Below are 27,455 nucleotides of genomic sequence, written 5' to 3'. Positions count from 1 at the left end.
AGGCTCTCTGCTCGGCAGGGGGCCTGCTTCCCTTCCTCTCTGCCTGCCTCTCTGCCTACTTGTGATCTCTCTCTGTCAAATAAATAAACTCTTTAAAATAAATAAATAAATAAATAAAATCTTAAAAAAATAAGATAAAAAAAATTCTTATGGGTAAGATTATAAAAGGACAAGGGGCTATAAGCCAAATATTGTGCAGAGGACTACTAACAGGATATATGTTACTGAAAACACAGCTTGTGAAGATGCTATGAGGGAATGACAAGATGAAAATGATAAGAATGCTGTTTACAGGCAGCGTGGAACCAGGCACGGGAAGCTATAAATAAATCAAACTAAGTATTTGTGAATGGAGCTAACAAGCAAAAAGGAATGCTAATTCTCTCTGCCTTGCCTCATCACTATCTATTTATTGAATCTTTCCTAGCATTATATAAATGTCTGCACCATTGTTTCTCTCATCTTACAAAACGCAAAATAAGCCAACTCTCCTTGCAGCAGGAACAACAACAACAATAAAAACTAAGGTTAAGGAATACCCTGTAACTCTAATGTGGAGTTTCAGTATAAATTCAAGCTGTATTTTTTTCTTTAGACTCCCCAGAGAGATGGCTGAATTTATATACTGGGCAGGATTATATCAGATGAGCCTAGAACATCCTGTCGGAACAGAAGCTAAGGAAGCTCTCAAAAACAACTGGGGTCATGACAAAAAGTTCAGAAGCCAGCATGATGGGTTTCTACTGATGAAAGATGGGACAATTGAAGGATATTTGGTTTCAATTTGAGGATTTTTTTCTTTTAGGGTTTATTTGTTTTTTTTTTTTTTTTAAGATTTTATTTATTAATTTGGCAGAGAGAGATAGAGAGGGAACACAAGCAGTGGATGTGGGAGGGGGAGAGGGAGAAGCAGGCTTCCCACTGAGCAGGGAGCCAGATATGGGGCTCGATCCCAGGACCCTGGGATCATGACCTGAGCCGAAAGCAGACAACTGAGCGCCCAGGCACGCCTCAATTTGAGGACTTTAAAAAGCATTTTCATATTTAATTGGGGGGGAAAATAACCCTATATAATGTGCACTGAAATATAAATTATAAATAATAATGAACTATAAATACTGCCAATAAAATAACAAAAAATAAAAAACACGAGATCAAAATGATGCTAAATGAAAAAGAAATTGAACACACTGGAAGATGCCTAGAAATTAACTTGTATTCTGAAAAGTGGAGAGTAAAGTCAAATTGCCAAGCACTTATTCTAATTTCTCAATATGACCCGCACCTCAGAGTTAATAAGTTCTTGGTAAGGACAGTATTTCTTTTTAAGAGATCGCCTAACAAATGGATAAAGAACGGTAGACTGTGTTACGCCTGATGGAATAAAGAATATAGAACATTATAGTAAGTGTTTCTAAAACCATCAGGTAAAAAGCTCCTAGGGAACATTATAATCAGTGAATCATGTTGACAACCCCTGTACCATGAATCTGCTTTAACATCACAAAAAGAGATACCATCAGATAATGTGTTTCCTGATGTAAAAAAAACAAGAGTGGTTTAGTGGGTTAAGCCTCTGCCTCAAGTCATGATCCCAGGGTCCTGGGATGGAGCCCCACATCAGGCTTCTGCTCAGCAGGGAGCCTGCTTCCCCCACCCCTCTGCCTGCCTCACTGCCTACTTGTGATCTCTCCCTGTCAAATAAATAAATAAATAATCTTTAAATAAAAAAAAAATTAAAAAACAAAAAACAAAACAACAACAACAACAACAAAAATAGAGTGTAGAAATGAGCCAGTGTCCATGCCACAGCAATTGTTTTTTTGTTTTCTGGTTTGTTGTTGTTGTTCTTTTTAAAGATTTTATTTATTTATTTGACAGACAGAGATCACAAGGAGGCAGAGAGACAGGCAGAGAGAGAGGAGGAAGCAGGCTCCCTGCTGAGCAGAGAGCCCGATTCGGGGCTCGATCCCAGGACCCTGGGATCATGACCTGAGCCGAAGGCAGAGGCTTTAACCCACTGAGCCACCCAGGCGCCCCTGGTTTGTTGTTTTTGCTTTGGTGAGCTCTACATCCAACATGGGGTTCCACTCGCCATCTTGTCCAAGATCGAGTCATTCGCTCTATCTACTGAGCCAGCCAGGTGTCCCCATAGTTAAGTGTTTTTATTTTGTTTTTTTAATTCATTTATTTATTTTAAGGAATGCTTCATGAATTTGCGTGTCATCCTTGCACAGGGGCCATGTTAATCTTCTCTGTATGGTTCCAATTTTAGTATATGTGCTGCTGAAGTGAGCAAATAGTTAAGAGTTTTAAAAACTGAAGCTGAATTTGTCTCCATAGGATAATGGTTTCTGATATATGTAAAAAAGAAAAAAGAAGGAAAAATAGGAAAAGCAAGCTTTAAATGAAAAAAGGTATAGGAGACATACCAACAAACTGGAATGTGTGACCTTGTTTGGATACTGATTTAAACATACCAAAATGTCAAAGAAAAATCATTTAGGAGACAGACGGAGCAGTGTGAGCACTGATTGGTATTAAGGCATTATTTGATTTATTTGTTTTGGGTATTGTGGTTCTTATCATTTCTTATCTTTTAGTGACACATACTGATGAGGTAATTGATAATATGATGAGAATTCTGCAATTTGTTTAAAGATTTTTTCCCCTTAATTTATTTGTCAAAGAGAGCACAAGCAGGCAGAGTGGCAGACAGAGGCAGACAGAGAAGCAAGCAGGCTTCCCACTGAGCAAGAAGCCTGACGCAGGACTTGATCCCAGGATGCTGGGATCATGACCGGAGCCAAAGATAGCTGCTTAACCAACTGAGCCACCAGGTGTCCCAACTTCTGCAATTTGTTATAAAAAATTTCGAAGGGGTGGCGCCTGGATAAGGATATAGATGAAATAAGAATTATTCTGTATTAAAAATGTTGGGGCGCCTGGGTGGCTCAGTGGGTTGAGCCTCTGCCTTCGGCTCAGGTCATGATCTTGGGGTCCTGGGATCGAGCCCCACATCAGGGCAGGGAGCCTGCCTCGCCGCTTTCACTCTGCCTGCCGCTCTGCCTACTTGTGATCTCTGTCCAATAAATAAAATCTTAAAAAAAAAAAAAAAAAGAAAGAAATTGACATGTCCAAAAGTGAGCTTCTGATTTCCCTCTGTATCTTTCCAAATCTATCCCTTTCTCCCCTTTTCTCATGACCTTCGGTGATTTCCCCATCTTTCCAAGTCCTTCAGACCAATATCAGGATAAACACATACACTTCTTTTTTTGTCTACATTCCAGATTTATAAGACATCTTGTTGACTCTACCTTGAAAACATCCAGAACCAGACATTTCTCACGTTCTTCTCATTAGCCAATCTGGTCCAAGCTCCATCACCTCTCTCCTGAGCTGTTAGAATGGCCTCTATACCATCACCCTACTGTTTGTTCTCTGCCTACTGTTTTCTGGTTTCAACCCAGTAAGCAGAATGTTAGGTTTCAGTCAGGTTATAGCCCTTCTCTGCCTTTTTTTAAAATTTCATTTTTATGTAATCTCTATACCCAATGTGGGCTTGAACTGAAAACCCTGAGACCGAGAGTCACATGCTCCACCAAATAAACCAGCCAGGTGCTCCAGCCCTTCTAGATTCTGAGATATCCAATAACGTCAACAGCAGTCAACGAAGCCTGAGATGAGCCGCTCGGACACCCTCTTCCCCCTCTGATTTACTTCCTGCTCTTCCCATTTCCTGCTCCGCATCAGCCACACTGGCCTCCTTGCTTGCCTCAAGTGTTCCAGGCAAATTCTTCCCTCCTGACCTTTACATCTGCCATTTACTCTGCCTGGAATGCTATTTCTCCAAATAAAATTCAGTCATGATGTTCATTGCTTTGAGGCCTTGACTCTAATTCCTCATTCTCAGCAAATGACTCTCTAGCAAACATATTCAACTGGTTTGCTTGCACAGCACTCCCTCTAATCTTTCACCGATACATTCCCAACACCCCCAACCACACAAAGGGGTGCTCGGTAATACCTGCTGACTGCCTTACTTAAATTGATGCTAAACTTCACTGAGGAAGACTTCAAGGAAGTGATCACATATGCCAAGGAGGAGGACTAAGGCTTCCAAACAGATGGGGAACATATAATAAAAACATGTTTTTTAAAACAAAACAAAACAAAACAAAACAAACACCATAACTAGAAAAAATACCAAGAAATAAGGAGGGGCCACTTTCTGGTTGACTCTGAGTTTTGGCCAGTACAGAGAAATTGTGTATGTGAAAGTAGTCAGTATCTTATTTTAAACTCTAAAACAACCTCTATTAAAAACCAAGGAGATTTAAAAATAACTATCTAACTGAATTGATATCTGATCTTAGGTTGGGTTCTTTTTTTCTTTCTTTTTTCCCCAGAATGCCTCATGCCTAGGAGAGCGGCAAAGATAAAAGAGAGAGGAAATGAAGTGCAAAGGCAAGTCCCAACCCTCTGGCCAATGGGAGTTGTGCACAGAAACTAAGGAGCATCCACAGGCCTCACCTAAAAGCGGCAGCGATGAAGCCTTGCTACTGTTTGTTGTCCCGTGATTCTTGCGCTTGATCCGAGGAATGAATTTCTTCTCCACAGCTCTTATCTTATGTGCGAGAACTTCTGTCATCATTGCTGCCCTCTTCTTCCCAGAACGAGGAACTGGCTGGGTAAAACGTGTTCTTTTTTTACGGCGGGGAGCAAGCACCTCAATGGCCCCAGACTGGATCTTGGCTTCCATTCCTTCGCTAGAGCCAAACTCATCTGTGTCTGAGAGTTTGTAGAGCGGTAGAACGTGGAGCTGCTCATCCTGAGGGATAACCCCCAAGGAGCGGTTATCTTCTCTTGTTAAAGTACAAACCTGACAGAAAGAAAACATGAAATAGGTCCTGCACGTTCATCACAGTCATTTCTACCTTCTAACTGTTGCCATTGTCAAAAGGGTCTGTAGTCTCATTCTGTTTTCCAGTGGGTTACTGCTGGTATAGTGATTTTGGATAAAGAATACATATTAAGTCACTCGATAAGCTTCAATTCTAGGAATTTATCAACTGTTTGTAAGAAGACCAATATAATTTTGAGTTGATCTTATAAGTCAATGGTATTATATACATTTATGCATTTTATAGTACTTTTTAAGTAAACTCTAGCCCCAGTGTGGGGCTCAAACTCACAACACCAAGGTCAAGTCACATGCTATTCCAACTGGCCAGTCATGCAGCCCCAAACTCCTATATTTTAAACATTAGGGCTTTTGTTACATTCCATTTTACTTCATTGCCCAAGTTAGGGAATATCTACTGGACTGTCCATAGCGTTCATATAAAATATTAAGTATTAAGAAGATATTATTTTATCCTATGTATTTCCCTATTTCTTAAATAATGTCTCATTCATTGTGTAGAGGGGGTTTAATTATGAAGAATTTTCCAATTTGCTGTTTTACTTTAGGATTTCTTCACTTCTGCTTATAAGTGGAATTTATCTATAGATTATATAGATTTTTTTTTCCCGCATTTCCCCCCATGTCAGGGTGATTTTTCTCTTCACTAAATGAATGGAAGAGATATTAATGAAATAAAAGGTGCACAAGAGATTTCTCTCTCCAGCAGGACTTATATTCTAATAGCTTTATTTTTAAATTTGATTTTTTATTCTTTTAAAAAATTACTTATTTTTAAAAATTTGAATAGTTTTAAAAAATTGAACATTTCATTTTGATAAATTTTCTCTTTCTGCTTCATGTTGCTTCTATTCTGGCTAGGAACGTGCCAGTAAGTTACCCACCTTTCTTTTGCATGTGAATGAGACATCTGAGGAAAATTCGGTCTTGAAATATAACCTACCTCAGTCCTCCTGACTTTAAAAAGTTATTTTTATTCATTATAGAGAATTAAACTACAGAACTACATACAGAAAATTCCTGACTTGATACCTAATATTCACATTTTTCTTCACAGATTAGTATCTTAGTGGTCATTAATTTTCAAGGGTGATTCAAGAGCCAACAAAAATATATCCAATGGTTTCATTATTTTTATTAAAAACATTTCTCCTAGAGCTAAAGGCTCTTTCTACGATGCTAGAAGAAATAAAACTGCCTGATTGTAAGGTCAATAGACTTGATGAATATAGACGGGAAAGTAAGATAAAGTTTTAAAAATCACGATATTTTCTCAATATTTATAATCACGTTTACCAGCGAGACTTGAAATACTGAATTACCTTGGGTATTATCAGTAATTTTAAAGTAACTGTGTTAAAAAGTAGACTCTTCCACCAATAAATGTTTATTTTAATCAGTTTATTTGTTCGCAGGGGGCCTAAGAAGGTGACAAGGAGTAGATATGAGGAGCATAATTAGAAGGACGGAGGCAGCAGGGAGGGTGAAAAGGGAACTGCAGCCTCATTTGAAGAATTCAGGGTTTCAGAGATGGGGAAATTTGGAGTTCTGTCAGGTTCTGGGAACGAGCCTCCCGGCATAAAGGAGAGCAGTGGAGAAGAGACAGCAGAGTAATGCACAAGGAGAAGCACGAGAGCAGTGGAACCAAAATTTAGTTTGATTCTGAACCTAATTCAGCCTGAGCACAGATAGTCTGTAAGGAAGCAAATCAGGTAAAATGTACTAGCCAAGCAATGACAATGAACCACGCTCTGGCAAAGATTCACCCGGACAGAATATAATATTTCAGCATTTGAAAATAACACTGATGGGTCAAACACTACAATCAACAAGAGTGGAGAAGAAAGATTAAGAAAAACGAAAAAAAAAAAAAGGGGGGGGGGAGGGTGCTCCTTAATCTATCATTCCTAGACTTTATTGGCCAGACAACAAAGGACTGGAAGCAAATCCATTCCATTTACAAAAGGACTATTGCATGATTGCTCCCAGTATCTTTCAACTAACTGAAACATCTCTTGATTGACTTCATGCTATGGACATTTAATTCTTTTCATGTCTGTAAGCCTAACTCTGCACAGCTCAATGCAAATATTTCTGACAATGCTGGCATATTAACGTAACTTTACACATATATACTGGCACTAAGAACAAACACACACAAAAAAGATGATATGTTTGGCATAGTTCCTTCACAACAACCCTGAAGTGCACAGAAGGCAAAAAACAAAAACAAAAAACTGTAAGTTGTTTAACTTCCTACCTACACAGTTTGATGGCACAGAATTGTACTCCTGCCTCCTAGCAACCACACCACAATGATCCAAGACTTTCAACAAAACATCTAAGGCCAGTTCTGTAACTTTGTGCAAGTATATCGACAATAACTTAATAGCATTGATATTACACAGTATGTGGCGCAGAACATAAAACAGGATTTTTAACAATCGTCCTATTTCAGGAGCTCAGCCTAAGCACACAGCTATGGACCTTCTAGGATCAAAAGCCACCCAGGTACATACCACAGTGCTTCCATTATTCATGTTGTGAATGTCCCTATGAGGATGGGCACAGAAGTCGAGGCAAGCGGTGACTCCAGAGAAAGGACGCCCTTCTTTGCTACCAAGACGACATTCTCGGGCCACATGTTCGTATTCTACCTAAAGAGAGAAATGTACGACACAGTTTTAACAGCCAGAAAGAATCACCTTTCGTAAAGAGTAAAAATCACTTCCTGACCATGTATCTAAACTAATTCTATGTTTTAAGTCAGAGATTTTTGACTGTAGTGTGATAAAATAGATGGGCAGTTCAGTAACATTCAGGAGGAAGAGTATGGAAGGACATCAGGTAAAATGACAATGACTGGGACGCCTGGGTGGCTCAGTTGGTTAAGCAGCTGCCTTCAGCTCAGGTCATGATCCCAGCATCCTGGGATCAAGTCCCACATCGGGCTCCTTGCTCAGCAGGGAGCCTGCTTCTCCCTCTGCCTCTGCCTGCCATTCTGTCTGCCTGTGCTCGCTCTCTCTCCCTCTCTCTGACAAATAAATAAAATCTAAAAAAAAAAAATTAAAATGACAATGACTGGCTGTGACTGATGGCAGGCTGACGACAGCACCCGTTAGAGATGCATATGTGAGCCTAAATTATTCCAGGAGGAACAGAGACTACTATAGTGCATGAAGCACATGTGATGTTTCAATGTCTATGAAAAGTAGGTAAACTTATATACATATGTTCATGAGTCAATATAGAAACTGAATTTATAACTCTCTTTAAAACCAAAGGTTAGCAATTAACAGAGAGCATGTTATTCATGATAACAGAAATAAAGATCTAAGAAATCTAGATTTCTGGTTATGTCTAAAATGAACAGATCATTAACACTAATTTTCTACTTGTGATGACTGCATACAAATATGTCTTCCAAAACGACTGCCACAATGAGGTTAGGTAAGATTTCAATCCGTTTACAAAGTAAGGATTATGTTGTGTATGTCATGGTAACACTTAAGATCTCTTAAAAATTTCTAAGTTTATGATATGGTACTGTAAATCATAGTCCCCACACTGTGCGACAGATGCCCAAATATTATTTATCTTATGGCTGGGAGATTGTACCCCCAACCATCATCTCCTCATTTCCCACACCCCTCATTTATTTTCTTGATGATGTCCTTTGAAGCACAGAAATTTAGAAATTTTGACAACCTAGTTTTTCCTTATTTTTATTTTTGGATGGCCTAGCGCTAGTATATAGAAAAAACAATGACTTTGCATATTGATCTTATATCCTGAAACCCTGCTAAACTCATTTGTTAGCAGTAATAGTGAGTGTGTATGTAAGTGTATCCCTTAGTCGTTTCCACACATAGGATCGTACCATTGGCTAGTAGAGATCATTTTATCTCCTTTTTGACTCTGAATTTGTTCAACTTGTTCTTATTTATTTATTTGACAGAGAGGGGGCAGGAGGGAAATACAAGCAGGGGGAGTGAAAGAGGGAGAAGCAGGCTTCCTGCAGGGCAGGGAGCCCCATGTGAGGCTTGATCCTGCATTGTTATGTGGGATCCTGCAGGGATCATGACCTGAGCCAAAGGCAGATGCTCAATGACTGAGCCCCTCAGACACCCCTGTTCAACTTGTTTTTAACAGAATCTCTTGCAAAATGTTAAAAGAAATGGTGAGTAGATTCTATCTTGTTCCAGATATTAAGCAAAAAAATTTTTAGTCCTTTTTTGGTAATTACGATATTATCTGTGGGTTTTTGTAGATACCCTTTATTAGGCCAAGGCAATTCCTTTCTATTGCTATTTTGTTAACTACTTTTATCATGAAGGTGTTGGGTTTTGTTAAATGTGTTCTATCTCTAGGGAGAACATGTGGTTTTGTCATCTGTTTTATTAATGTAGTTAGTATACTACACTGATTTTCTTGCACTGAACCAATCATGCATTCCTGTTTTAGAAATTATATTTCTAGAATTAATCAATTCTGTTACTCTGCAGTTTTAATTCAATTGTCATAACAGGAAGTCTTTTAAAAACTGGCTAGATAACTTTTTTATTCTTAAAAAAAATATTTGTAAAGTAATATCGACACCCAACATTGGCCTCCAAGTCATGACTCTGAGGTCAAGAGTCACATCACATGCTCTACCCACTAGCCAGCCAGACACATCCAGGCTGGATCATTTTTAAGCTGTTCTGTAAAAATAGATATACACTCAAGTTCAAATCTGAAGCTTTCCTATGAAGCCATTTCCTATATGGCTTATATAGAAATTTCAACCACATTTAAGAGCACTGCATACACGGTCCCCAAACATACCTGGTTTTGATAAGCAACAGGAGCATACTGCTTATAAATTGGAGCTAATCGTGTAGCCAAACTCTGTAAATTATCTTCAAGGTTTTTCTCCTACAGGAAAAGACAGTCCATGAAAGTTGTTTCATAATGACATGAGTCTTAGGTATGAAAACGAATCATCAATCATTGCCGATGTGCAGTTGACGTAAGACTCATACTTACCCTAGTAAAAGAGCTATCACAGAAAATCACATGGGTTGTTTCTTAAAAAACCTGAATTACTGGTCATTGTTATGCTTTAATTTAGTTTTTGAAATTCAAGTTCTATGTTATAAGTAGTTAGAAATCTAAATGGTATTAGAGGAAAAGTGCTCATGTTGCTAAAGAGAAGAACCCACCCCACGTTGTATTTATTCAGTTGTACTGGCACCTGGAGTAAATCAAGACAGGGTTCCTAGTGGCAAGAGGAGATGTTGACACAGTGCAACAAGTCTGTATAACCAAAGTTTCTATAACAACAAACATAAGGTGCATACTACGAATAAGGTCCTGTGCTGACAGCTTCAAATATCAGTAAGTGGGCAACTGGTTGTCTAAAACGAATGGCTTCTTTTTCACATTATAATGGCTACAAACTGAGGAAGACACAGTGGGACACCATGAAAAGAGTCTGGATTGCTACTGATAGTAGAAACATGTAAGACCTTTTTTCCCAAGGGGAACAGGCATGACAAATGTCTCTATTCAAAATGTCACTGAAGTTTCAGGTTAGGTCATGATCTCAAGGTTGTGAGTTTGAGCCCCAAGTTGGGATGCAATCTTAGAGCTAAGAAAGTTTGATACTCTCCCCTACCCTGCTCATGCTGTTTCCTTCTCTAAACTAGATAAATAAAATCTTAAAAAAAAAAATCATTGAAGATAGTATAACATATGCAGCAGATAAGGTAGGCTTCAGAAACAATAGTTGAAAGACCTCTGTGATAATTTTTGAGAGAGGACTATATCCTAAATCAAACAGAGAAATGATCAGTCACATCTAAAGGAAGACTATCGAAGGGGAATTGAGAGTAAGGATGAAGAAGAGACTTAACAATGTTCCACACTTCTGCTTTATTTGAGATTTAGTGGATGTCAAGAAAATACGTAAGACCTTGATGTGGATGAGTTCACTTCTAATATGCATCAGATTATTAATAAAACCAAAGCCACACACAGTGTAGACATAGGAAGTTAATCCTTGAGTGCACGTAACAAACCCCAATTTGGGCAACTGTAAAGGATCAGTGATAACCCTTTTGGTTTCTTAATAATTTAGGTTGATGCTTGCATTGAAAAAGAAATTTATGTATATCAGGTCTATATACAGATTACTGGGATCCTTTTATCTGTCTTACGTATTTGCTTAATACAGTTACATATAGTTAAGAAACACTTCCTGGCTCCACTCACCCATTAATTATTTCATTTATTTGAGGAAAACTTACAATTGTGATTTAAGCACCTACTGAAAAGATTTTGATTATGCTTTCTTTTCTCCTTTAAAAAAAAAAAAAGATTATTTATTTATCTGACAGACAGAGGCCACAAGTAGGCAGAGAGGCGGGCAGAGACAGAGAGAGGGAAGCAGGCTCCCTGCTGAGCAGAGAGCCCCACGTGGGGCTCGATCCCTGGACCCTGGGATCATGACCTGAGCCGAAGGCAGAGGCTTTAACCCACTGAGCCACCCAGGCGCCCCTTGATTATAATTTCTAATACCTGAAATATTTAGGTGAGGAGGTAATTGTGTTTCACTGCTAGGAGATTATGAACCATCTGGTATCAGAAGTCAGACTGAGTAATTGGTCATCATGAAATACCTCATTTACAGTACAGAAATGTTAAAATACAGTAGACACATAGACAAAAATAAAGTTTGTATAGCTGAGCACTGGTATTATCTTACAAATTTAAGTCTCATTAAACAATGTAAAATTTTTGATTTTTTAATTTTTCATTAGAACAAATGTGTGTGTCAGATATAGAGGTTTCTTCTTATCAGGTATCAACCTACTGGGGCTCAAGCGTACATTCCTCTGCTTTTCTCCTCCTATACCTGATGCCTAGGACTGTCATATATCCACATCTGGACCACAAATCAAACAAGTATTAGGGACGCCTGGGTGGCTCAGTTGGTTGGACGACTGCCTTCGGCTCAGGTCGTGATCCCGGAGTCCCGGGATCGAGTCCCGCATCGGGCTCCCAGCTGCATGGGGAGTCTGCTTCTCCCTCTAACCTTCTCCTCGCTCATGGTCTCTCTCACTGTCTCTCTCTCTCAAATAAATAAATAAAATCTTTAAAAAAAAAAAAAAACAAGTATTAGATTCTTCTCTTTTTTCTTGTTTAAGACTTACTTATTTGAGAGAGATAGAGAACGTGAATGGGTGGGGGGAAGAGGCAGAAGAGAGACTTTCCAGCAGACTCCCCACTGATTGTGGAGCCCAACATGGGTTTCAGTTTCCAGACCCATGAGATCAGGACCTGAGCCAAAACTAAGAGTCCAGCACTCTACCTACTGAGCCACCCAGGTGTCCCCAGATTATTATTACTGACCTGACATTCCCACTTGGATTTTATAGAAATCTCTCATCTAGTGGCTCCAAAATGAATCTATAGAAACTGGGTTCTATTTCCATGTACCTTACCTTGAGCAATGTCACTACCATCTAGTAATTAAAACCGGTCCAGACTAACCACTTCTCACACTTTCCTCTGTCACAATCATATTCCAAGTCACAATTATCCCTTCACTCAACTATTCTTAAAGCTAACTCATCTTGCTAAACACCCTTTCCACTACCTCCAAACCATTATTCAAAGAGCAACCAGAGATTTCTTTCAAAGACAAGTATAATTGTATCACTTTCATTAAAACCCTTCAATGATCTTCCAAAATGTTTGACCTCCCATACAAGGCCAATGTTTTCACCTTACTCTCCCTTGCCTGCTCTGAGTTTCATTCTGGCCTTCTGTCAGTTTCTGTAATGAGAAATTCTTCTTTTTATTATGTTATAAGCACTATATAGATGTTATTCAATATTTAAAATGATCATCAACAAAAACTGAATACTTAGTAATTATGTAACATTCCGTTGTAGGATAAAAATTTAACAGTCACATCAATATTACTAATATATTTATATACTGGTAGTTTTATCATATAATATATGGAAAGAAAACTTTAATTTTAATTTTAAGGGAGAAGGACATCACATTATTAGGTGTTATTATGGTTGAACATAGTAGCACCTTTCCATGATTAGGTGTTTTATATGTCCGCTACTAAATTTTTAAAGTCTTCTTCCTAAAGGTCTCACATACTTTCCTTTTTTTTTTAAATGTAAGCTCCACGCCCAATGTGGGGCTTGAACTCACGGCCCCGAGATCAAGAGTCACACAATCTACTGACTGAGACAGTCAGGCGCCCCTAACATACTTAATAGATTTCTTCCAAGGCCCTTGATCAGCAAATGATAGTTCTTTCTGGAATCATTTCCTTGCTTAATTATAGTAGATGAGAACTCAAGAACATGCTAAATAATTCTGATTATCTCTGTAAAGGGATCATTATTAATTCTGATTTTCTTGAGAGATGTTATATTCATTGTATTATAGGAATAGTTAGATTCATTCCTGTTTTATTTGTGTTTCCTATTTATCTTGCAGTCTAACGATTTTTAAAAATCCTCTCAGATTGTCTTCTTTTTAAAGATATTTCCCCCACAACTACTTCAAAATGTAAAAATTCTATTTCTATTAATCTAAAAAAATCTAAAAAAAAATACACTTTCAAATATATGTTTTTCTGATGACACCTAGAGCAGTGTTTTCCAAGCTGTGGGTCATGACTCATTCATGGGCCAAGAAATCAGTTTAGTAGGTAACAACTAACATTTAAAAAAAGACAAATGAAATTTTATAAAAAATATTATAGTGAATCATAATGAACCTCAGCAATAACTAGAATGGATATTAATTTTTAAATATTTTAATGTCTTCTCTTGCATAGAAGATGAAGTATTATCTTCTGATATTTTATTTGAACTATTTGCTTGCATATACCTATTGTACAGCAGTTTGTAATATAAAATATTTTTTATTCTTGGTCACAGCTCAAAGTTTGAAAAACACTGATCTTAGTATCTAAATTCTCCCCACTCCAAGCAAAGAATAAAACATTACCATACTTAGTTCCTATAGGTGCCCCACCCCCTCCCAGTGCCTACCCACCCTTGAGTTGATAAGAGTATGGAATTATACTTATCGGTTGTTATTTTAATTAAAAAAGTGTAAGTACTCAACTTATTTAAACTTAACAGTAAGGTTGACTAATTTCTTTGCTCACCATGGCCTCGTGTCCCGGACAGATTGGTTCCGGTTTCATATATCTTCTTTCTGGATTACGTCCTTTAGTAATTCTTTCATAGTAGTTCTGTGGGTAGTAAACTTTCTGAGTCTTTGAAATGTTGGCAAATGGCTTTATTTATTTTTCCTACTTTGGCTGGGTATAAAATTCTAGGTTCTTTTAACAATGACTTTCTTGGGGGTTAGGGGAGAGGAGGAGGGAACCAGGGACAGTTGGAATTTGGGTTGGTAGTTAAAGGCTTTACCTAATTTATTGAGAATTTTAAACTATTTACTTATATAGAGAGTCTTGGGTTTTTTACACTATTTTAAAATATTTCATTGTTTTACTATTTAGAAAATATTTTAAGGGATGTACTTATAAATTCATTGTGTAATTGCAAAGTGAAAAAAGGACACTTACGTGTAAGGGAGAGCTTGGATCAATTCTAAATCTTCTAGGGCTTGGGCTTCTACCAAATTTACATCCATTGAAATACATACTCCATGAACAGCCGAAAGAGAATGAAGCTCCACAGGTCTCTGGATCAATTCCTTGACATGTACAGGTACGACTGTAGGATGAGAATTGCAAGGGGATGAACTGACAAAGGGAGGCCAATACCTCAGACAGAACATTTCTGATTCCTGTAATTTTAGAAGTATAGATGACCAATGAACTGATTTTAATGTATCTATTTTATTACTTATTTTATCGTAAGTAGTGTCAGCAACACAAAGCCAACTGCCCTTGATATAAGCAAGTATTTGACTAAAATGTTCATTCAAGATTGTAAATCCAAAGAAACAGCAATAAACTATACAGAAATACACACAGCCCTCTTTGACTTGGATATGCCTGAGAGGAAATAAACAGTCTGCGTTTTACTTTATCTTATTAAGAGAGAATCTTTAAAAAAAAAAAAAAAAAAGCAATGAGAGAATCTTAAAATAGGCTCCACGCTCACTGCAGAGCCTGACCCAGGGCTTGATCTGATCCGAGCTGAAAATGAAAAGAAGAGTCAGCTGCTTAACCAACTGAGCCACCCACTTTGGTTCCCCAAAGTGTCTGCATTTTATATTCTGGATGTGTGTCCCTATTAGAAATGAAAATGAGGGGTGCCTGGGTGGCTCAGTGGGTTAAAGCCTCTGCCTTCGACTCAGGTCATGATCCCAGGGTCCATGTCGAGCTCTCTGCTCAGCAGGGAGCCTACTTCCTCCTCTCTCTCTGCCTGCCTCTCTGACTAGTTGCAATCTCTATCAAATAAATAAATAATATTTAATGGGGCGCCTGGGTGGCTCAGTGGGTTAAGCCGCTGCCTTCGGCTCAGGTCATGATCTCGGGGTCCTGGGATCGAGTCCCGCATCGGGCTCTCTGCTCAGCAGGGAGCCTGCTTCCTCCTCTCTCTCTCTGCCTGCCTCTCTGCCTACTTGTGATCTCTGTGTCAAATAAATAATAAATAAAAAAATCTTTAAAAAAAATAAATAAATAAATAAATAAATAAATAAATAATATTTAAAAAAAAAAAAAGATTACAAAAGGAAAAATGGAACTGAAAGCTTGTTTCATTCAGTAACTTGGTTATTTTAGCACATTGGGGGCATTTCTGAGGCCCTAACATGTACCCAATAGTAAGAATGACAATGATTAAAATATTCATGCAAAGATACAAAATCTAGGAAGTGACATACACTCTTGTGGTTTCCAACTGCATAATACTTGAAACTTTTAATAGTATGAATATGATACTTAATGGAATGATTAAAAACAAGGAAAAAAAGACAGTTAAAAAAATCAGTAAATGAAAAGTATATAGAAATTTTGAGATCAAAACTAGTAGTATTTTTTAATTGTAAAATTCAAGGAAATAGGGGCACCGAGGTGGCTTGGTGGGTTAAGCCTCTGCCTTCAGCTCAGGTCATGATCTCAGGGTCCTGGGATCGAGCCCCACATCGGGCTCTCTGCTCAGCAGGGAGCCTGCTTCCCCCACTCTGCTTGCCTCTCTGCCTACTTGCGATCTCTCTGTCAAATGGATGAATAAAATCTTAAAAAAATAAGAAGTCAAGAAAATACCTAATACTAAGATAACACTGACTATGAAAAGAAAAATAAATAATACATATATGTCATTAAAATGATACATGGGCTGGGGCGCCTGGATGGCTCAGTGGGTTAAGCCTCTGCCTTCAGCTCAGTCATGATCTCAGGGTCCTGGGATGGAACCCTGTAGTGGGCTCTCTGCTCAGCAGGGAGCCTGCTTCCCCCCCCCTCTCTGCCTGCCTCTCTGCCTACTTGTGATCTCTCTGTCAAATAAATCTTTAAAAAAAAAAGTTTAAAATAAAATAAAATGATACATGGGAAGAAAAATGTAGTTTAAATAATAGCTGATAGTTATTCAAACAATGAAATACATAAGAAAATGTACAGGATTGTGAGAAGTAAAAGTGCTTTTGCAGAATATCTGAAATAGTCAACATCACTAATAATAGGACAAATGAACTAAAAATAGGTCTTAATATTATGGACAAAATGCAGTCTACCAGTAATTCCTCAATTGAATTTAATTAGAAAGAAACAATCAGACAAACGAATACTGAGCAATGGTTCGAATACTGAGCAATGGTTCGTAAAATTAGGCCTTCAAAAAAGGAAATGCATGTCAAAGCCCAGGAGCCTGGGTGGCTCAGTTAGTTAAGCATCTGACTCTTGATTTCTGCTGGGTCGAGATCTCAGCACTCAGTGGGGAGTTGAGATTCTCTCCTTGTGCCCCTCCCCATGCTCTCTCAAATAAATATAAACACCTTAAAACACCTTAAAAAAAAAATCAGTGCCAAGAAAGACCAGGCAAGAGATAAGAATCAAGAGACCATCCAAGCAGGGGGAGCGCATTGGGAGAGAAGCAGACTCCCCACTGAGCAGGGAGACCAACGCAGGGCTTGGTCCCAGGACCCTAGGATCATGACCTGAGCAGAAGGCAGACATTTAACTGACTAAGCCACCAGGTGCCCCTGTAAAGTACGTAACTGGAAAATATTCAGATACATTAGATAATAGCATTTTAACGAATTTTGTTATTTTGATAATTTGACTGGTGTTATGTAAGTGAATGTCCTCATTCTTAGAATATACCATCTGAAGTATTATTTACAGGAAAAAGGCATAAAGCTTGCAACCACCTAACAATCCAGAGTGAAAAAACTTTGAAAAATCGACAGTAATATATATGTTTGTGTTGTATGTATGGCTTTGTATATAAATGCAAATGTTATAAACTTAGTGATGATGAGATCTATGAGAGGTATAAAAGTGTTCACTGAAGGATTCTTGCATATATTCTATCAGTAAGAATATTTATTTATTTTATTTATTTCTTAACTAGACTCCACACCCAGTATGGGACTTGAACTCACAACCCTGAGATCAGTAGTCACATGCTCTACTCATTGACGAACCAGTCTGGAACCCCTTGCAAGAATCTTTAAAAACAAAAACAAAAACATAAAGATATGCTGGAGGCATCCCTGACTGGTTCAGTCAGTAGAGCCCGAAACTTTATTTTGGGGTCATGAGACTGAACCCCACATTGGGTATAGAGATTACTTAAAAATTAAAAAGGTATGGGGGCGCCTGGATGGCTCAGTGGGTTAAGCCTCTGCCTTCGGCTCAGGTCATGGTCTCAGGGTCCTGGGATCAAGCCCCACATTTGGTTCTCTGCTCAGCAAGGAGCCTGCTTCCCCCACCCCCGCCTGCCTTTCTGCCTACTTGTATCTTTCTCTCTCTCTCTCTCTGTCAAATAAATAAATAAATAAATAGGTATGCTAGATCTACATTAAGTGAAATAGAATAAAACTCATGTTGTTGGATTCTTGGGAAGAAGAGTCTTCAAAGCAGAGTCTTCATACAAGAGTTATTATGATAACTGAATCTACATACAAAAGAACTAGCAGACATTAAAAATAGCTTGTATATTACTAGCATTGTAAAGATAAGGGGAGTGTAATGAAATCATGATATAAGCAATAAAGGAATTCTCTTAAAGTTATACAAATTAATTGTGTGGTGATCAGAGAGGGGGCAATATATATTATGTTTATATTTTATATATATAATGATATTTCTGTTTTTAAAGATTTTTAATTTTTCTGGCAAAGATTTTATTTATTTATCTATTAATTTATTTTAGAAAGAGAGAGAGACACACACAGATAGCAAGCATAAGCAGGGGAAGGGTTAGAGGGAGGAGAGAATCTCAAGCAGTGTCCATGTTCCGTGTGGAGCCCAATGCAGGGCTTGATCTCATGACTTGACCTGGAAGAGTCGGACGCTTAACCTACTGAGCAACCCAGGCACCCAAAAAGATTTTTATGTTTTCAGTAATCTCTACATTGACCACGTGGCTTGAACTCAGAACCCAAGATCAAGAGTTGCACACTCCACCAACTGAGCCAGCCAGGCACCCCAGTATAATGAGATTTCTTTTAAAAAAAAGAGACATGTATGAAGAAAACACCACAAAACAATCCTGAAGGACACAAAAGCAAACTTGAACAAATGGAAAGAAAAACCATGTTATGGGATAGGAAGATTCAATATCATAGTAAGTTAATTTAATGAAATCTCATTAAAAATGTCATTGGAGGGGCACCTGGTCGCTCAATAGGTTAAAGCCTCTGCCTCCGGCTCATAAGTCCCAGGGTCATAAGTCTGAGCCCCATGGGTGTGGAGATTACTTAAAAAATAAAAAATAATAAAAATGGAAAACTTCTGCAAAAGATAACATAGCAGGGGTGCCTGGGTGACTCAGTGGTTTAAGCCTCTGCCTTCGGCTCAGGTCATGATCCCAGGGTCCTGGGATGGAGCCCCGCATCAGGCTCTCTGCTCAGCGGGAAGCCTGCTTCCTCCTCTCTCTCTCTGCCTGCCTCACTGCCTACTGCCTACTTGTGATCTCTCTCTCTGTCAAATAAATAAATAAAATCTTAAAAAAAAAATAACATAGCAGAAGTAAAAACAAATATCAAACTGGCAAAAATGTTTAGATATTATACAGCAAAGTGTGAAGAGCTCCAATACATAAAAGCAGCAGCAATCCTTTAGAAACAAGGGCTAGAACAATTAACAGACAACTGAGCTATAAGTAACCCCATTTAGAAAGGCAATCTTAACCACTCATTCCTAACATGAAAAATGGCACTTATCACCTACTAAAAAGGCAAAACCTGAAGTTTGACAGCAAGGTGGTAGGAAAACATATGCTCTTACATTGCTGGGAGTATGGTACAATTCTCTATGGAGGAGCTTTTCATTTCTGGAAAAATTCCTCTCTTCCAGACACTGGGTGAGTGGGATCAGGCATCAAAGAGGGAAGCAGAAAAAGAATACTCTCTAAGGGTACCTGGTTGGCTCAGTCAGAGGAGCCCCGTGACTCTTGATCTCAGGGTCTGGTGTGGGGCTGGTGAGCTTGAGTCTCATGCTGGGTGTAGAGATTACAAGTACATAGATAGATAGATAGATAGACCCACCCTACGATGGTTTCAACTCACTATGCAACCAAGTCTCGCTTTTAAAAATATATGCTCGTTCTTCAGTTTCAGAATGCCTGAAATTCTGCAATATGCATATTTGGTAGTTAATGAATATTTTTAAAAAAGATTTTATTTATTTATTTATTTGTCAGAGAGAGAGAGAGTGAGAGAGAGAGAGAAAGGAAGCGAGCGCACAAGCAGGCAGAATGGCAGGCAGGCAGAGGCAGAGAAGCAGGCTCCCTGCCAAGCACGGAGCCAGATGTGGGACTCTGGGATTCCAGGACCTGGGATCATGACCTGAACCAAAGGCAGTGGCTTAACCGACTGAGCCATCCAGGCATCCCAGTAGTTCATGAACAATTTTATATTGTATGACAGAGGTCTGAATGGGAAAGCAGTACAAAACAGATCTGATTACTTTTCATTGAGCGTGCATCTTCTGTCTGTGGGATGACCATTGTATGACTTTAGGTTTTCCGTAAGCTCCGTGTACAATCTGTCGGCCATGGGCAGAGGAATGCCGTCCCATACCATAATGAGAACCACCATCACAGCTGTTGGACAGTGATGGCCCGTACGTTGCCGGACCAAGCAAAGAACTTTCTCTTCATCGCTGCCTCTTCTTAAAACCTGGAAAAGCAGAACGCATTTATTTATAGAAAACAAGAAACCTACAGTTGAGTGCAATAGGTATTGTTTTGAAAGCTCTGTGTCATTGCATTTTAGGTCTTTAACACAACTATTTCTGAAAGGGTTGAAGCCTCTAGGACATTCAGTTTTCTGACTAGCTGCATCCACACAACTCATCCGAGTATCCCAGCTTACTTGACTAAACAAACAACAGGCAGAACAGAAGTCTGTGGTATGGTAGTTATTTGTAAAAGTAGAACAAAGCTGTTTGTGTTTTATTTCACTGTTGATACAGTAATGCAAAATAGACAACACAGGATCTCCTAGAAAAGAGCCTAACTGTTCTGCTCTTCCACAAATGCCACAACGGGACAAATCTAGCTACATGCAAATAACCAAGGACTCCCAATTTAAAAAATCAACTTCAGCCTGAAATTTAGAATTTGCACAAAGTTATGGATCTTTGCCTTGGGTGAATGGCTTTATTATACAGAATAATTAATATACAGAGCAATGTTCCTGCAATTTCTGTGATTTTTTCCCATGCTACCACAAGGATTTAACATACCCGTATTATCATAAGATTAAGGTGGTTCAGTTGACATGGTAAATGCAAAATACAACAATTAATTTTGAATAGTGATTGATTTATCTTACACCACATCATACCCACGGGGTGCTAAAAAGGCCTCAAAAGTACTTAATATTGCCCGGTGGTCCCAGTGTGTACAAAAAGAATTACATAAAAATGTTGACAAGACATAAAACCAACCAATTCTGGTTAAAACTCCCTCCACAGATCACAAATTTACAGAGCAAAGATACTGACCACATTAATCAGTACATAATCAGTAAATGATAAAGGTGCCCACCCCTATGACCAAAATGGAGCAACCAACAGCATAATTAAGATTCCATTTTTGTTGCTATAATAATATTACATAAACTTGAGATGAAACTTCTTAAGATGTTAGTTACCCAATATCACTTTCTTCTGTCACTCCAGATGGTTAACAATCATTGCTACCAAGGCATCCCTTGAGTAGAGTTGGCTTTAGGACCTTCCCCCTAAACACAATTATTTATATTAAAATTTTTTTCTATATTTATATGTCCTTTTACAGCCAAATAAGAATACATTTGCTTTCAAATAAGCTCAAATATAAAATGATATATATTGTACCAAACAAAATTTTTCTAGATACTTTACAAGTTAATGAACAAAGAACAAAGTTACATTGATTGGGTTTTTGTACAGGAAATGCTGAAATGCTATTTATTAGGTTATCTGTGCTTTCCCCAGATTTTCCAAATATCCTTTAATGAATGTCAGAGAATTAGCATAATGGGTCTCTAAATTCAGATCAAGGTTCAATAAGCACCTTGGGTATTGCCTTGGTATGGATATTTGTGACCACCCAAAATCGATATAATAAATCCTGAATCCCAATTGTGATGGTATTAGGAAGTAGGGCCTTTGGGAGATAATTAAGTCATAAGGGGGAAGCTCTCTTTACTGAGGTTAGTGTTCAGATCAAATAGACACCACAGAACTCCCTAATGCCTTTAAACATGTGAAAACACAAAGAGAAGAGGGCCCTCACCCAACCATGCTGGCACCCTGATCTGAGACTTCCAAAATCCAGAACTGTGAGAAATAAATTTCTGTTGTATAGAAGCCATTCAGTCTGGTATTTTCTCATAGCAGTCTAAATGGAGGAAGACAAGTGTTAAACCTGTGTAAGACCTATGAAAACTATAAAAACATTAAAAGAAATTAAAGATGACCTAAATAAATGGAGAGAAGTACCATGTTCATGGAATAGACACTATTATCATGTCAACTTTCCCCAAATGGATTCTTAGATTTGACATAAGCCCAATCAAAATCCTATCAAAGTTTATTTTGCTGTGGGTGGAAGTTGACAAACTTGTGCCCTAGTGTATATGGAAATGAAGATGAAAAGCCAAGAAAATGAACAAAGGCAAAGTAATTTATGAGATCGTCACTATCTATTGTAAAGCTATAGTAATTATAGTTTAGTATTGGTGCAATGATAGAAAAACAGATCAATAGAATAAAGAGTGCAGGAGATGCATATATATAGCCATCAGACTTATGACAAAGTTGACATTGCAATAAAAGTAGTCTTTTCAATGAATGATACTAGGTAGATATCTATATGGGAAAAATATGAATGGTCACCCCTACTTCACATAAGTAGCTTGAGTTAAATTGTTGATCTAAACATGAAAGTTAAAACAGTAAGTTTTGGGAAAGAAACATCTTCATGACCTTGAGACAGGTAAAACCATTTTAGAATAAATTATATTTAATAATTAAATAGGAAAAAGTTAAGAAGTTGGATTATAGGGGTAACTAACTGGCTCAGTTGGTAGAGATGAGACTCTTCGTCTGGGTAGAAGTTTGAGCCTCATGTTAGTTGAAGAGATTACTTAAAACTAAAATATATTTTTACCCAAAATACATAAATAAATTTCTGCAAGTGAGTAATAAAACACAAAGGAAAACTGGCCAAAAAAAAAAAAAAAATCAAATAGGCTCAACACAAGAGAATATCAAACAGATGATGAACATGTGAAATATGTTCCACATTTCTAGTCATGTAACAAAGTAAAAAAATTTTCAAGCACTACATATGCTGGTGGGATTCTAAAATGGTGCAACTGCTATAGAAAACAGTTTGGAAGTTCCTCAAAAAATGAAAAACAGAACTCCCATGTGATCCAACAATTCCACTTCTGAGTATACATCCAAAAGAGTTGGAAGCAAGGGCTCAGTCAGGGATTTGTGCATGAATGTTCGTAGCAGCACTATTCACAGTAGCCAAGAGCTGGAAATAACTCAAATTTCCATTGACAGATGAATGGATAAACAAAATGTGGCATATACGTATAATGGAATATTACTCACACTTAAAAAGGAAGGAAATCCTGTTACATCCTACAACATGGGTCAACCATAAAGAGAAAATGTTACGTGAAGTAAGCCAGTCACACACAAAAAAGGGAAAATCTGTATGATTCTAGTTACAGAAGTACTCAAAAGTAGTCAAATTCATAAAACATAAAAGTAGAATGGTGGTTACCAGTGGCTGTGGTGATGGGGAAATGGAGAGTTATTTAATGGGTATAAAGTTTCAGATTTGCAAGATTAAGAAGTTCTGGGGTTCTATTTCACAGCAATGTGAACATATAAAACACTACGGGACTGTACATTTTATATTAAAAAAAGATGAAAGAGGTCTTTAAAAAAACAAAAAGAGGCAGAACTCTACACACCACAAAGAATGTCTAAAATGACAAGGAAAATGTGGAGCACTCATAAGAATGTGGAGCAACTGGGAACACTTCTACCTGAGTCACGGGAATGTAAGAAGAGATAAACACTTTGGAAAGCTGTGTGTTCCTATCAACCAAAGCTATGCAGATGCACACCTGCCCTCCCCCATAATCCGGCAATTCCACTTCTAGGTATACATCATACAAAAATATGTATTCTTCTCTTTCCCAAAGGTGACAACAATATTCATAATTATCTCAAATGTCAATCACCAGAAAAATAAATCCATACATTTTAACTGCTTATGATAACAGAATAAGAGTGAGAATGAGCCACGACACACAGCATGAATTAATCTTACAATTCTAATGCTTGATGAAAGAAGACAAGACAAAAGAATAATTACTTTAAGACTATTTATATAAAGTCAGGCAAGATTAACCCATAGTATCAGAAGACTGGAGAGTGGTTACTTTTAGGGTGTAGCAGGTCAGGGGGAAAAGAATGCTTCTGAACTGCTAATAATATCAGATGTTGGTCACACAACGGTGCTCACACTATTTTATATCTTTTTGCTTTATTTCTGCATACCTGGCTCCTGAGCCCAGAACTCAGCTCATCAAATATTTGTTGAACAGATGGTTAAAAAACCACAAAAGCCTAATGTGGGTGCATTTTATGAAAATTTCAAAAGGTGTAAGTTACACTAGTAATAAGATGAAAACTCTCATTTCAAAAAAAAGATTTTAAATGATACAAATGTCCCAAATTTTAAAACTTTTCTTCATAATCACATCTCATAACTGGAGGGTATATTAATCTGTAAACTGTTGAATTTGTAGTCACATGGCAGTCACTGTAGATGGTAAATGTTGCATACAAACTTCGGTGAGTAATACCTGTGACTACTCTTCTATTACTTAAAAATATCTATTTGTATAATCTCCATTACATATTATGAAATTGTTATATCTTATGCAACATAATACATTCATTTGGTAATTGTGTTAACTAAAAACATATAGCAAATTGATTATGTTGGAATGAAAAATATCTTAAAATATACCATTTGTTATCAGAGCAACTGAAATATAATGTATATATCCTTTAGAAGTATGAATTCGGGACCCCTGGGTAGCTCAGTTGGTTAAGCAGCTGCCTTTGGCTCAGGTCATGATTCCAGGGTCCTGGGATCATACCCCGCATCAGGCTCCCTGCTCAGGAGAGAGCCTGCTTCTCTCTCTCCTTCTACCTGCCATTCTGCTTACTTGTGATCTCCTTCTATCTCTCTGTCAAATAAATAAATAAATAAACTCTTAAAAATAACTAACTAAATAAATAAAGGTCGCGACTCTTGATTTTGACCTAGGTCATGATCTCAGGTTCCTAAGACTGAGCCTGCCTTGGCCCCCAGCTGGGCTCTGCACTGGGTGTGGAGCCTACTTAGAATTATCTCTCCCACTCCTCTGCCTCTGCCCACCACCCTCCTCGGGTGCTCACTCTATCTCTAAAGACAAATAAAGAAATAAAAATAAATCAGTAAATAAATTATGGAATTCAATGTATACTCAGAGATGACTCACTATATAATTTAGAACATTTTCATCCTCTCCACCATCCTTAGAAATCACATCACAGGGACACCTGGGTGGCTCAGTTGGTTAAGCAGCTGCCTTCGGCTCAGGTCATGATCCCAGCGTCCTGGGATCGAGTGCCACATCCGGCTCCTTGCTCGGCAGGGAACCTGCTTCTCCCTCTGCCTCTGCCTGCCATTCTGTCTGCCTGTGCTCGATCTCTCTCCCTCTCTCTCTGACAAATAAATAAATTAAAAAAAAAAATCACATCACAAATTCCCCCCTTTCTCAGCCCATAACAATTTTCTATTTCTATGGATTTTACAAGTTTGGGACATTTTATATAAATGGAATTCTCTTAACTTGTGGACTTTTGTGTCTGGCTTCTTCTACTTTGCATATGTTTCATTCAAATTTGTAGCCCTTATCAGTACTTCATTTCTTCTTACTGCGAAGTAACATTCCATTGCATGGATATGGCATTTATACTTATTCATTAATTGGCTGATTGCCATCTATACTGTTTCGACAATTTGCAATTATGACTGTCGCTGCTAAGAACATTCATATAACAAGTTATTCTGTAGATAGATGTTTTCGTTTTTCTTGGGTACACACCCAGGAGTGGAATTGCTTGGTTATATAGTAACTATGTTTATTCTTTTAAGTAACCATCAGACCGTTTTCCAAACTGGAACGACTATTTGACAATCATATTAGGAATGTACAAAAGGTTCCCATCTCTCTAGGCCCTCCTCAACACTTGTTATTGTATGTCCTTTATTTATAATAGACAGTTATAAATTGTAGTGTAGTGTAGTGTAAAGAGGCATCTCATTTTGAGTGTGATTCCCATTTCTCTGATGAGTAACAATGTTGAGTATATTTCTATGTGCTTATAGGTCATCTGTATATCTTCTCTGAAAAAGGACTATTCAAACACATTGTTTATTTGTAGTTCAGACTGTCCATTTATTATTGAGATATGAGGTTTTCTTTTTTTTTTTTTTTAAGACTTTATTTATTTATTTGACATAGAGAGCGAGCCAGAGAGCACAAACAGCACGTACGACAGAGGGAAAGGAGAGGTAGACTTCAGACTGAGCAGGAAGCCTGACTTAAGGGATTGATCCCAGGACCCTGGGATCAGGACCTGAGCCAAGGTCAGACACTTAACAGACTGAGCCACCCAGGCACCCCAGGAGATTTTTTAAAAAGTCGTCATACAAGCTCCTATTTTTTTTTCTTAAGATTTTTTTTTTTTTTAACTTTCATGTAATCTATACACCCAACATGGGCTTGATCTCTCAACAGCAAGATCAAGAGTCACATGTTTCACTGACTGAACTAGCCAGGAGCCCCTACAAGCTCTTTATTAGACATATGATTAGCAAATATTTTCTCCCACTCTTAGTTTTCTCTGACTTTTTTTTCTTAAGATTTTATCCATTAATTTGACACACACACACAGAGAGAGAGAGAGAGAGAGAGAGAGAGAGGAAATACAAGCAGGGGAAGCAGCAGAGGGAGAGGGAGAAGCAGGCTCCCCACTGAGCAGGGAGTCCCATGCAGGACTTTATCCCAGGACCTGGGGATCATGACAGGAGCTGAAGGAAGATGCTTAACCAACTGAGCCACCCAGGTGCCTCCTATGTGTTTATTTTTTCAAAAAGATTTATTTATTTGGGAGAGAGTGAGAGTGTGTGTGTGTGTGTGTGTGGTGTGTGTGTGTGTGTGTGTGTGTGTTTATACATGTGCACACAGAGCACATGAGAAGAAAAGGTAGAAAGAGAGGGAGAAGGAGAGAGAGAATCCCAAGCTGATTCCCACTTATCCTGGAAGGGCAAAAGGGGGCATCATCCCACAACTCTGAGACCATGACCTAAGCCAAAACCAAGAGTCCAATGCTCAATCCATTGAACCACTCAGGTGCCCCTCTATGTGTTTATTTCATTTTACTTTAATTATACCTCAATAATTAAAGGGAAAAAGAAAACATGATTGACCATCTCAAGCCTGTTTCCTGAGTAAGTCTTTAAGTCACTTAGGTATTTCATGACAATTTATTGTACAGTTTTAATTTTAAGAAATGTGGTATGTAACAACTAAATGTAAACAAGTGATCCTGAAATGAATATAGATACAAGACCAAATGTTCTCTTTTTCCATAAAGGAAATTATTTAGTTACAAGACCTAAAGATTAGACAATAATATTATAATAGCATCAATAATAGTCCTGTAGCTTTGTAAAAGTTTCGTAATTGTTTTGTGGTTATAAGGCAATGTCCTAGCCCTTTTTTAAAAGACTGCATT

At 37.9% G+C, this 27,455-nt stretch overlaps 1 protein-coding gene across 7 annotated transcripts in view; it reads right to left on the bottom strand.

Moving 5' to 3' along the window:
• TET1 (tet methylcytosine dioxygenase 1) overlaps positions 1–27,455 on the bottom strand; it is a 147,173-nt gene that overhangs the window by 12,464 nt on the left and 107,254 nt on the right. For 3 of the 7 annotated variants that reach the window (XM_082714540.1, XM_082714543.1, XM_082714542.1), the window contains 6 exons: positions 20,052–20,263; positions 14,535–14,685; positions 14,112–14,198; positions 9,752–9,841; positions 7,444–7,581; positions 4,534–4,882 (listed from right to left, as the gene is read on the bottom strand). In XM_082714540.1, the coding sequence (XP_082570666.1) occupies positions 4,534–4,882; positions 7,444–7,581; positions 9,752–9,841; positions 14,112–14,198; positions 14,535–14,685; positions 20,052–20,263 (1,027 nt within the window). Of the gene's footprint in view, positions 1–4,533; positions 4,883–7,443; positions 7,582–9,751; positions 9,842–14,111; positions 14,199–14,534; positions 14,686–20,051; positions 20,264–21,867; positions 21,973–27,455 lie in introns of all 7 variants that reach the window. The other 4 variants (XM_082714541.1, XM_082714545.1, XM_082714544.1 and 1 more) reach the window with 2 other exon arrangements.

Source organism: Mustela nivalis (genome assembly GCF_964662115.1).
Source record: "Mustela nivalis genome assembly, chromosome: 2".
NCBI lineage: Eukaryota > Metazoa > Chordata > Mammalia > Carnivora > Mustelidae > Mustela > Mustela nivalis.
The sequence above is the reverse complement of the archived record's forward strand: the minus strand, read 5'-3'. Positions and strand labels throughout refer to the sequence as shown.